Source organism: Anser anser (genome assembly GCF_964211835.1).
Source record: "Anser anser genome assembly, chromosome: 21".
In the NCBI taxonomy this organism is placed as follows: Eukaryota; Metazoa; Chordata; class Aves; order Anseriformes; family Anatidae; genus Anser; species Anser anser.
This window is the reverse complement of record NC_139742.1, coordinates 2,763,248-2,775,651: the sequence shown is the minus strand read 5'-3', so window position 1 is coordinate 2,775,651 and position 12,404 is coordinate 2,763,248. Positions and strand designations below refer to the sequence as shown.

At 55.3% G+C, this 12,404-nt stretch overlaps 1 protein-coding gene across 2 annotated transcripts in view; it reads right to left on the bottom strand.

The window, feature by feature from the left end:
- TPRN (taperin) overlaps positions 1-12,404 on the bottom strand; it is a 19,785-nt gene extending 7,381 nt beyond the window's left edge. The window contains exon 1 of one of the 2 annotated variants that reach the window (XM_083807289.1): positions 10,034-12,404. In XM_083807289.1, coding sequence (XP_083663415.1) covers positions 10,034-12,343 — 2,310 coding nt within the window. In that variant the 5' untranslated portion in view covers positions 12,344-12,404. The remainder of the gene's footprint in view (positions 1-10,033) is intronic. The other variant, XM_083807290.1, reaches the window with a different exon arrangement.

The window sequence follows — 12,404 nt, the reverse complement described above, 5'->3', positions numbered from 1 at the left end:
TGCCAGCTGCAGAAAGGACAAACTCTGCACCCTTCAGCTGTGGATGTTTGCAGGGATTAATCAGTATTTGTTCAACTGAATGCTTTGCGCAGAACCGTGTCGCATAACCAGAGTTCAACCCCACGCCGTGTATCTATACAGGAACAGTCCGGCCAGCCATCAGGGCCACGCTGGGAAGAACGAAGCAGGTTTTTCAGGGAATATCGTGCGGCTCAGCCACTAGGTTCTTGTTGCCATAGCAAAAATCATTTATTTATTTGCTAGGATTTGAGCAGTAATGAGTAATAGAGTACCCAGGAAAGGGAAGCCAGGGTAAACATTGCCCAACAAGCCTAAATCTGGGTAGTCATACGTGGCTTAGGAAAACAAGAAGGAAAAAATGGCAGACTTGCTTCAGGGGATGCTGTCACGACCCAGTCTGCACCCAGACCAACAGCAAAAGAGCCCCCAAGTGCAGAAACAGATTAGAAATAAAAATAGCCAATTTACAGAAACGTGCTACACGAACAACAAAGGTTGGCAGACACCAAGGTGGGAAAGTGTGCGCGACTCTGCAGCTGATGAAAGGGCACACGCACCCGATGGCTTCTCACAACCCACGGATATCAGAGTAAATCTCCGCAGCAAACCACGGGGCTAATCTGCATCATTAGCTCCAGAAGCAAATTCTTTCTTGTGGCTTTTCTCCACCCATTAGCACACTCACTTCTTGGCAGGTGTGGCAGAGCCAAAGCAATGTCAGTGCAGGGTGTTTTACACCTTGTGAAGTCTTCAGAAATTGATATCCTTGTCTTAAAACAGAAGAAATTTGTTCTAGGCATTAAAAGGAAAAAAAAAAAATCACCCTTTTCTTTAAGCACATTCCAGTGTGGACTCATCTGACGCAGGGACCATGATAGGGCAGTGGCTGCTGCATGGTGACAGGAGGGACATGGCAATTTTTCAGTGATGCGGAGATGCTACCCGAATATTCATGAGACACCAACACTTGCATAGCATCAGGGATCAAGAGCTTTTCAGGTACTAACTTCCCCCTAACCATTCTCTCTCTGAGCAACATGATCCTGAAATGACAGGATTAGGAACTGCACTGTCTCCTACAGCCCTAGGACGTGCACGGGCTGCCAACAAGCTGCTGGGTGTGATTTATGGCAGCTGGTTTAGCAGCTTTTCACGCCTGGTCAACCAAATGCCTCCTCCTTTCTCAGCAACACCAGCAGGAGGGTTTCGGTTGATACCTGCTGGGAGCATGGACAATTCAGCGTGATTACAAAAGAGTGAGTGACTGAAACCTCAAACAGGCATGAATAAAATCAGTGTTTTGAAGAAAAAAATCACCTTGCACTTCTGTATAGCCTTACATTGAGTTTTGTTTGACTGCACCTTCAAACGTTTGTTTGACTACACTGGTAGTCAGAGATTTGGCCGATGATACGAGCACAGGACATCGCTCCAGAGACCTGAGGCTGCAACAGCAGACAGCTGGGCGTGCATCAGGAGGCCTGCCAATATGCTGCACCCCACAGAGATCCACAAGAGCTGTCACCAGCAAGGCAGCAAAGCTCCTGACACACCAAGACCCATTCAGCAGGCTGGCTTGGGCAGCAGGGCCGTAACGCGGAACATCCTCCAAGCTCCGTGCTGCCGTGGGGGGCGCTGGGCAAGTACAAATAACTGCCTGTGAGTACAGAGGGTAGAAGCAGACAGTGGACAGAGATCCCCAAAGGGTTTTCCCTGGACTTTCCATCTGATCCAGCCTCAGCATTCGCACAGATCAGCAAATTTAGCAGGATGTGGCGGTGTCCCAAAGCCGCACCCTCTGCAGGGGCTTTCATCGTGACCTGCACTTGGTGATCTCCCACCTGATGCACTTTTCTCTCTACAACTTTTAGATAAAGGATCTTTGGGAAGACTAGCCATTTCACATGAGTTAGTGATGAGCTTATCGACGTGCCTGTACGCGACCTGAAACCGGGTTACGTGTCAGCTCAAGTTGTTGAATAACTCCAGGCACAAAATCTACGCATGGCAGCCTGGAACAGTACCCCAGGGGCTGCAACGTACAGGCCAGCTTTGCAGTAGCATCAGCATATTAAAAACGCATTGGCTGTCATTTAGGAGAAGATAAGGAGCTTTTGTACATCTAAAACCTTTCCTTGACACAAGAAGAAAGGTTTTTGCCTTGACGGATATGCCTAAGAATGGAGGAGATGCAAGATTTGGTTCCTCTATCCGATTAACCCCATACCGCTATGGCTGGCGCACCCTAAACACGCTCAAAAATTGTAGATCGTTCTGTTCTGCCACTCTGTACAAAACCAAAGAGCTCTGTTGGCTGCTCCACCTGAGGTTCACTTGATCATGCTTTTCTGAGAAGTGTTTTCTAAGAGCAACACTGAGTTCTCCTCGACGATTAACTGCATAACAGAGCTAGTTACTGAATAGAGATAGAAACACTAAAGATTTACAGCAGTAGCACATCAAGGCAGTGCTGTGTTGCTGGCAAAGGAGAGATTGCCTCCAGGACTGCATCCCAGCTCCCAAACCACAGGGCAAAACAGGAAAGTCTCCATTTACAAGGCAACCCACAAAGCCAGCTCTGTGTAATCAATATGCTGAAGCACATGGTAGATAGGAGCAATGCATGGAGATTCGAAATATTAAACTCCTTGTACAAGACACAGGGAAGTTTCAAATTCCTGATGAGAAGGGACAGGGTAGGGACAGTCCCGGAGAGCATCGCAGGGCAGACAGCTCTTGGTTAACTCTTCCCTCGGGTCAGCCAAGAAGAGCTCCCAGCGCCCAACCACCGGCTGGGCAGCCGTGTCCAAGCCTGACGTGGCACAAAGCAGCCATTCACCAAAGGACCCCTTCATTCCTTCGCACATCTGCAGGCAGAGGAGCCAGAGCCCTCGACAGCTTAACAAGCAATTCAGCTATTACTTAGCCCGTAAGAATCGGGCAACTCTCTCTACATATACGGCACAGGTCTCGTCTGAATGCACAAAGAGAGCAGGCACTAACACGATACAATCGGTGCCAAGACTTGGTGTCTTCACGAGCGCCATGCGAGAGGCACACAGCAGAGGATCCTGCTCCAGAGGCAGCTCCGAGGCGATGCAGACAGCCCTGTGGCTACAAAGCAGGGCAGTGTCGGGAGAGGCCGCCCACAAACATTTCTGTGCAGCCCAGCCTGACCAGCGCGGTCCGAACAAACGCTTCTGTTTCGGGGGAAGTGAACCTTCTCCAGCTGGAATGGGTCAGAGGGAGCATCATTTTCCAGGAATACAGGGAAGTCGGGAACAGAAGTAATTCCCACCCTTGCAAGGAGCTTATTCCAGACTTCAGGGCCCAAAGGCTTGATGTATATGCTGCACGTCAGAGTTCACACCTCTCTTGCCCTCTGTCTGTACTACAACATGCAAAAGACACTTCCTGGAAGAGAAATGACTAAGTGCAGCAAGTTCACCGTGGGGCTTACAGATGTGTCCTCACACCTGTGTTTTCACTAGCTGCAAGCTATGCAATTTCCCTAAGCACACAAGCGTTTTGCTCTCATACTGTCTTTGAGATGTTTTCCTTCAGCTTACTCATAGTCCATCAGATGCTGGTGAAACAGCAGATCCCTGCCAAATTCCCAGGATCAGCTGAAGGGCACTTCTCAGAAAACTTCAGCGCAGAGTTCCTTCAGTCCAGATCTTCCCAGGATGTTTACAGAAATATCTCAATATGATACAGACACTTCACATGACTTCCTACACAAACCATCCAGACGGAGATAACGCGACAGCCTCACGGCATACCCAGACCCACTGCGGTCACTGGAAGAGCCTGGCGTTGGAACTGGCTTTACGATGGCACAGGTTTTCCTCAGCAGATGAGTGCTGAAGCTGGGCAGCTGCACAACCCTGGGGTGCCCAGAGGTGGAGGAGATGCTGCTGCAGCTCCTACTGGGATTTGCTTTACTGCCACAGAGCCTGGAAACTTGGTGTTTTCTTTTCTGCAGCCGCTTCCCACACAGCAGCCGACAAGCAGGACTTCTCCCCTAGTCGGTCTGAGCATGTGCTCCCTACCCTTTCTCAGGAACACCATGACCACATGCTGGAAAAAACAGAGTGCGTGGGGGGAACCCAAACCCAAGACAAGCTGAATACTTGAGATAGAGGGAAATTACAAACTATCTCCCATCTGGTCCATAGATTGAGGAAACTGATTAAGATAACGTTAGCCGTAATCCGCAGGATCAGAACTCAGAGCGCAAAGCACTCCAAATCTCCTCTTGAGCTCTGGGGCCAGGCTAAGCCCTGGGCACGTCCTACCCAGCTTCAAAGGCAGGCTCCTCTCTTATTTGCGTAAGAGTTTCTATTTTAGCTCTTCGGTCCCATTCATCAGGCTGCGGGCAGTGGCAGAAGATGGGAGGAAGAGCACTGCAGGAATTTGGGAGCAGCTCAGGCTGTTGCTGCTGCATGGGGCGAAGCCTGGGAGTGGCAAGGCCACAGAGAACCTCAAGTTGCAGAAACTTTCCCACTACTGAGAGGAGATAAACATGACTCATCTGCTCTGCCAGTGCTTTGGTACAACACGGTACCAGCACTTGAAGGAGCTGGCAGGCAGCAAGGAAACAGAAAAAACAACATACCTCCCCACCGATGTCCTCAGGTCCAGCTTGTGAGGTGGTTTAGACTACAACCACAGCGAGATCCTGGTTTCTACAGTCTTCAGCCATCACCATCATAGTCTAAAATCAGCAGAATTAGAAAAGGGCAGGGAAGTAGCACTGTCCTGGTGTCCTGCTCAGATCTCACCGCTGCTGGAAACCATCTCCATGGGGGAGGGACCAAGTCTGATCACCCGAGACATGTATTTTCTGAGCAGCACTTGTGACTGCTGACCTCATTTGCCAAAAATTCAATACATTCATGTCAGATACATACTGCAGTCCCTCCTTAAAGGCAGCAGATGTATTTCCATGACAAAGTGCAGTCACAAGACAGAAAATGGCAAGGTACAGGCTCTCCAAGTAGTTCAATAAAACAAATCTTCAACCTGAGCCCTCCAGAACACAGAGAGGGAATCTGCCAGGTTTTTGCAGACAGATTTCTGCTTCCACCACCGGGCTAATTTACTTGTGCTATACCTTGCAAAAAATACTGCAGGCAGTCACCGGTACTGAGATTCCACACTGCACAGACCTGCTCCAAACAGGTTTGGGCAACAGCTTGAAGTGTTCATCCCTGCCAGCATCTTGAGCCTACATCTGGTTCTCACAGGAGCCCATCTCCAGCAGAAGTGAGCAGATGGAAAGCTACAGAGCAAGAAGTTCAGCAGGTTAGACCAACAAAACTGCTGCCCAATCCTGCCCATGCTGAAAAGCTGAGGGGTGTTTACAGTAGTTTTTCAACAGACATTAAAGTGGGCATTTGCAAGCCACGTTCAAGCTTTAAGCTGCTCAAAATGTTAGAAAATTGACTGTGCTAAAGTGGACATAAACTGGGAAACTCCATCTTCAAAGACAATTTGCAGAGAAGCAGGGAGGCGTTAGGTTCCAGCTGTTTGGATCCCACTAACCCTGTTCTTGTAAGCCCTATCGATACAAAGCTACAGCTCACCTTCCAGCAGTCAGCAAACTGCCAGCCGACAAGCAAAAAACATTAACACCATCACCAATCTGATGCCTGTTGGCTCTCAAGCCCTGTTACTTACAGCATTTGGGTTGCCTGGCTTAGAAGTCACCTTTCCTGCAGGGTCCTCGACAGGTACCAAAGTCCTGGAGAGGGCAAACTGTGACAGGGGATGCACTGGAGGAGTGACAAGACCTAAGGAAGGAGCAGAGTCTGGGCAACTTCTGTACACACGGGACCTTCACGGCAGAGTCCAAGCTCCGTCGGGCTGAGAGCGTCCTGAGGACCGACAACCACCCCTCAGCACCCCACTGGCTCGGCAGCTGGTAGTCCCTCCCGATCGCTCGCTCCGACATGCCAGTCACATGTTCTACAGAAACTCAGATTTCTATCATGCCGACAACCCTACGTACATTATTTTGACAGGTAACCAAACAAAGATTGGTTCTCGTTAGCTCATCCAAGCCAGATTTTATCCGCTGAGATCCAACAGACCCACATCCTGCAGCAAAGCCTTCCCTTCCTCCCGGGGCTGCCGTGCTCCCCGGGGACTGCTGCCAGGCTGAGATTTCTTTATTTCTTCTGTGATAACAGAGGATGAAGACAAGCGCTGAACAGAGGTCACCAGCCGCGCTCTGCATCCTCTCTCCCATCCCCTGTTTAGAACAAGGGTCAGCAGGTCTCCTTCCACCCCGCGCACGTATCCTGTCCTCACCGTCAGAGCTCAGCCAGCCTCTTCCAGCGACCACCCAGCGCTCCCCTTGAAACCAAACATATCCGTTCAGGGCAGCGAACGTTCGCTTGGCTTTCCAACTGAAGCCACACCTCTCGCTGTACCTGAACCACATTGCGAGGTCTCTTCGAATGGCCATGGAGCTGAAGGGCCTTGCCGTGGCTGCAGGACAAGAGCTCAAACCCCCTGCCTGTACGGGCAGCCCGCTCCCCACTACGAGCACCGCCAGGGCTCTGCCCTCCTCCTGCACGTCTCGGCCATGGCCCATCTCACACAACCCCATGTTCACCACCACAGCCCTCGGGGAATGCCTGTCCCACCACGGCAACTCAAGTTGCCTGAACAGAAGAGCTGGGAAAACTATTTTGCCCCCTAACACCGCCACAGCATTTCTCTCTCCCCTTCATCAGCTCCGTATCTAGCTGGGGATGACAGCTCCAGCCCCAAAGCAAACAGCTACTTCACATGCTTGAAGCGCCTGGAAGGAGCAATAAAGCTGTTTTCCAAAAGACCTTGAGCACCAGCTGCAAGAAGGCAGCGTCCTTCAGGCCGCAGCCAAGCCACGAGCAGGACTTGGCCCTGCAACAGCCACCGTGCCCCCGAGAGCCGGGGCTGGAGCTGCCGGCACGCAGCCCCCCGCAGCGCTCAACCCGCTCCTGCCCGGCCCCGACACACCAAAACACCCCCAGGGACATGGACAGAGCCAGCCCCACGTCGCTGGCACCTTGGTGGCCACACAAGGGGACGGGATGGCACACCGGGAGGCTGAATTTCAGCATTTGAAGAAAAACAGAGCTTGAGTTCCCCAGAAGCATCAGCGTCCCTGCTCACACACCACCGGCCCCGACGCCTGCCCACCCCCAGGAGCGTGGCACTCCCAGGCCAATGTTTGCTTTGCCCCGATTCCTCCCACGCACCAGCAAGTGGATGAAGATTTTCAAGTAACCGAAGTCTCACTGAACGCTGCTTTGCTGGCACACACAGACCCGCCAGCAAAGCCCCGGCCGGGTTCAGACGCGAAGCTGCTGAGGCAGGAGGCGGCTGTGCCCGGGGAGAGCGGCCCCGGAAGGCCCTGGGGCACCGCGTGCCACAGCCAGCAGCAGGAGAGACGTCGGTTTTACCAAACTACGGCTTCCAGCTCGCAGAAGGGTTTGCTTCTGCCCAATCCAGGCCGAAACCAAGTTTCTGCAAACCCCGGCGTATCTTTAAACAGAACCCTTGGTTTTGGCTGGTTGCCTTGACGACACAGCAATCTCTTGGGAAGAAACCAAGGAATGCGGTCTAATACAAGCTCCTTCCTTTTCAGGCATCAACACGCAGCCTGATTATCCAGAGTAAAAGCCACAAACATCCTCTAGGCTACGAGTAAACAGAAATCTTTCCATTTGCTACAGCATCTTCTAAGTCCTGGCTACAAAGTCAAACAACATCCCACGCTTGCCACCTCTAGCGAGGGGAAATGAACAGAGAGAAAACCCGGTGCTTCTCCCACTGCATCGCCACGTTTTACCCAGAAACTTAAGTCTCTTTACAGCTTCTCCTTTAGGCCGGACCTTATTTACTAAAGGGCTTACCCATTTATTTCAGCCTCGAACTCTGCAGCGTAACAGGCAGTTCGCTCCTTGCCTTTAATCTCTCTTTTACCAGAAGGCAGCTCTTTACGCGAGCTCTCCCGCAGGACAGCCCCTGCACACAAGTCAGTACTCACCGCGCTTCATCTTCAAAACGCCTGCGGCGGGGCACAGTTAATGCTATTATGCCGATAAGAACAGAGGCAGAGAAGCTCCGTGACCCGCCCGACACCACACAAATCCAACACACGGCAGACAACACAGCTGTCAACCCACTGCAAAGGATCACGCGGCATTTCAGGCTGGGGAAGGACCCCTCGAGGTCTCTGTCCCAAAGCCGTGCTCCAGGCAGGCCCAGCCAGACCAGGCTGCTCAGGGCTGGCCCAGCCACGACTCAGGTAGCCCCGAGGACGGAGATGCCACTGCTTCTCTGGGTTCTGTTGCCGCGTTTGTCTGCCCTTAAACAATTCCATCGCTGCACCAGCCTTGTCCTCATCTCTCTCCCTCCTTCCTGTAATATTTAAGGATGGCTTCCACTGCACAATATTTAACGGGTTTTGTTTACTTGAGGCTTAATTTTCTTACAAGCAAGACTACTTGCTGCGCCAGCAGCAGCATCCTGCACAAAGCAATCAGCCCCTCTGGCAGCATCACGAGTTGGGCATATCTCAGAGTTTGCCCTGCAGGGTTTCCTCTGTATTTTCTGCTCCATCCTCAGAGTACCCGTAACTGTAACACATCTTGATATTTTCACAGTTTATACCATGCATGTCACACAGGATTTGGTGTAAATCCTACTGATGCCCCAAACTGAACAGAGCAGAGCCAAGAAAACAGCCGGAACCAGTGGCACCGTGGAGGTGTTTAGGAAGCAGAACAGCTCCAGCCTGATTAAGAACTTGCCTGCAGGAGACAATGAAAAACTGCAGTAGCACTTAGCGAAAATCCACACCTGTGCAGATTTGCCTATTCTGATGCCTGGCTCTCATGCTTCAGATTTGCCACCTGCCTTAATCATGATCAGATTAATACACACAGTGTGCTCCTATGAAGGAACTTAAAAACATTAAGCCAAGAGAAACAGCACTTGCTGCCTCATTTCCAAATGAGATGCATCCTATTCAAAGGGTTTCCTTGAATTATAATGCTCAGTGCCTCAGGCACCCATGTGGATTCAGTCCATCAAATATTTAGTCGAATTTAGGTAACGGAATGTCAAACAACACTTCCCGCTATGGAGAAACATGTCACGCCGCAAGCCTAGAAATCGGGATTTGTAATGACACGATGCCTATGCTGCCTGTCACCACGGTGTGCTGCTTTCTGAGCAGAACGATTCACGCCTACTTCTTCAGTTCAGCAAAATAACCCGCTCTTTCTACATGCCTGTGTCACATCCAGACACATTTCATCCTGCCACACAAAGATTAATTCCCAATTTAAGGCTCCCAAGGATCTAAACTAGATCCCAAGCACTGAGAAAACCTGGCATTTCCTTCAAAGAAACTTGGAGCACTTGAAGTCTCCTGGCTCTTCAGAGATGAGCAGCAACTGCACATGAGCAGACAGGTGGTATAATCATATCAAGAGGAGCTAAGTTGTTGCTGATCTCTTTCTGCCTAATAGAGACCTAATTCTTGAGCCTCTATCAATAGATCACTAATCTGGGGAAGACGCCAACGTCACACTGCCCGTTGCACTCTGTAACCAGGCAGTGATCAGAGGGACCTCAACGCATGAGCAAAAACAGAGTGAGGGACAGTCTGCAGCCATTCAAACCATGCAGCTCATCTCAATTTTCTAAATACCACAAATACCTCCCTTTCCGTTATCATACCTCCAAGAAGCAATGGTAGGCAGCCCTGTGGTTATCACAGGTGATATCCCACTCCGACCTACTCAGTGGGACAACACCAACCCCGCTCCCCACAGGCACGCCTTTGGCTCTCAAAAGGAGCAGAGCACGAAGCTTGCTGCTCATCTCCCCACCCAGCAGCTCACAGGACTGCTTGAGATACAAACAAAGCACTTGCCAAAAGCCAAGCCAAAAGCAGTAGGAAGCTACTTTTGGCCTCCCTGTTCAGAGCAGAGGCACCCAAGGCAGTTACCTTCTTGCGGCGAGAGCCTGTCTTGCTCATGCAGGACCTCTCCAGGGACAGGTACCCACCGATCACTTCGATCTCGTTGACGGTGGGGTAACGCTTTTTATGGGACAACCCCGCCTGGGGCCCATCAGCGTTCTCCACAGCTTTGCCCTTTCCTTTGCTTTCCTCCTCCTCCTCCTCTTCCTCCCGCTGAGGCCTTCCACCAGCATCAGTAAGAGTCTGTGGCCCCGAGGCAACAGGCTTCCTTTTGGGCACGACAGTGAAGGTGTTGCCTCCCCTCTGATGGAGGCCAGGGGAGGCAGAGTGAGGTCTGTAGAGGGGCACAGAGGAAAACTCCATCTCCAGGTCAGGGCCAGCTCCCCCAGGCTGATCCGCCAAGTTCCCCGTCCTCGTGGCCAAGTTGACCCTGGGGGAGACCTCCCCGCTGTCTGGCTCCACAATGTCATCGATGTAAGTCACAGGTACCAACGGATCCAGAGGCGCCGGCAGGGAAGCGACAGGCTCTTCCTGCTCCGGAGCGGAAACCCTCGGGGGCTCTTTCTGTACCTTCTGCTGCGAGGACAGCGGCGGCCTCGCTCCCGTGCTCTGTGCCACAGGCAGAGCCGGGCCGCCCTCCCGTCGGGGCACGAAGACGAAGGAGTTGCGCGAATTCAGGCGCAGTTTGGCCAGGGCCTGCGCTTGCAGGTCATGGGCAGGGATGGCAGCCAAGTCAGGCTTGGGGGCCGGGAGGATCTCAAAGGAGCCCCCAGCCCGGGGGGCAGACGCAGAGAGCGGCTGGGTGGCACTGGGGGCCAGACTGGCACTGGGTGGAGGCGACACAGCCGCTTCGGCCTCCTCCGGCTTTGGCCTCCTGGCGTTGGCAGCGCTGGTGGATGGCACTGTCGGCCCCTTGGGCGGCACGCTCCGGCCGGAGGGCTCAGGAACACGGTCGATGGGCTTGGGGACACGGCCGATGGGCTCAGGAACATGGTCGATGGGCTTGGGGACACGGCCGGGAGGCTCAGGGACACGGCTGATGGGCTCAGGGACACGGTCGATGGGCTTGGGGACACGGCCGGGAGGCTCAGGGACACGGTCGATGGGCTTGGGGACACGGCTGATGGGCTCAGGAACACGGTCGATGGGCTTGGGGACACAGCCAGGGGGCTCGGGGACATGGCCAGCAGGCTCGGGGACACGGCCGGCGGGGGGCAGACCCCGCGGGGTCACGGTGAAGGAGTTGGAGCCAATCTTGTGGAGGAAGCAGTTGGCCTGGGGAGTTGCGGCCTTGGGGACACCCAGCGGTGCCTGGGGAGGGAGTGGGACCGCCTGGGGGGCCACAGCCCTGGGGGAGACCGGGACCGCCTGGGGGGCCACAGCCCTGGGGGAGACCGGGGCTGCCAGGGGAGCCGGGGGCTGGGGGACGGCAGCCCGGGGGGACGCCGGGGGCTGGGGGGGCGCCGGCAGCGGCTGGGGGGCGGCGGCCCGGGGGGAGGTCGGCAAGGGCAGGGGGGAGCCCGGTGCCGCCGGCAGGGGTCCCGGTCCCGTCTTCGGGGCCGAGGCGCGGGGGGAGCCCGGCCCCGCCTTCGGGGGAGCCGCGGCCCGGGGGGAGCCCGGCACCGGCGGCGGGGAAACCGGCCCGGCCCGGGGGGTGGCGGCGGCGGCGGCGGGCCCGGGCAGCGCCTCCCCGCCCCGGCGGCGGCGGCCCCGCGGTCGCTGCCCGAACTTCTCCAGGAGGCGGCTGACGGTGCCCGGCTCGGCCGCCTCGGGCGGCTCGGCCGCCTCGTAGATGAAGACCTGCTCGGCGCGGATCTCGGCGAGCGCGGCGCCCTGGCGGGCCAGCAGCTCCCGCAGCGGGTCCGGGCGGGGAGGCGGGGAGGCGGCGGCCGGCTCCCGGCGGCGTCCCGGCAGCGAGTCCCCGTCGGCGAAGCAGGAGGCGGCGGCGGCGTCGGGCTGCGACTCGATGATGAGGATGTTGTCGGCGCGGATGGTGCGGATGCCCGGCACGGCGCTGTACAGCTCCAGCAGCTGCTGCAGCGGCCGCGCCGCCTCGGGGCCGTGCCCGGGCAGCCCCTGCCGCAGCCGCCGCCGCTCGCTCTCCAGCCGCATGAAGGGGTTCTCCCGGAGCGGGCCCAGGCTCTCGGCCACCACCAGCCGCTCGCCCATCGCCGCCGCCGCCGTCGAGCCCCGCGCCGCCGGCCCGGCCGGGGGCTCCGTCTCGCCGCCGGCCGCCCCGGCCAGCTTGGCCCGCTTGCGCTCCAGGATCTCCCGTTTCCAGGCGGGCTGAGCCCGCGGCCCGGCCCCGAGCGGCGGCGGCGGCTCGGCGCTGCTCATGGCGGCGGCACAGGGGGCACTGCCGCGCCGCGGCCGCCGCCTCCGCCCGCCGCACCTGGGC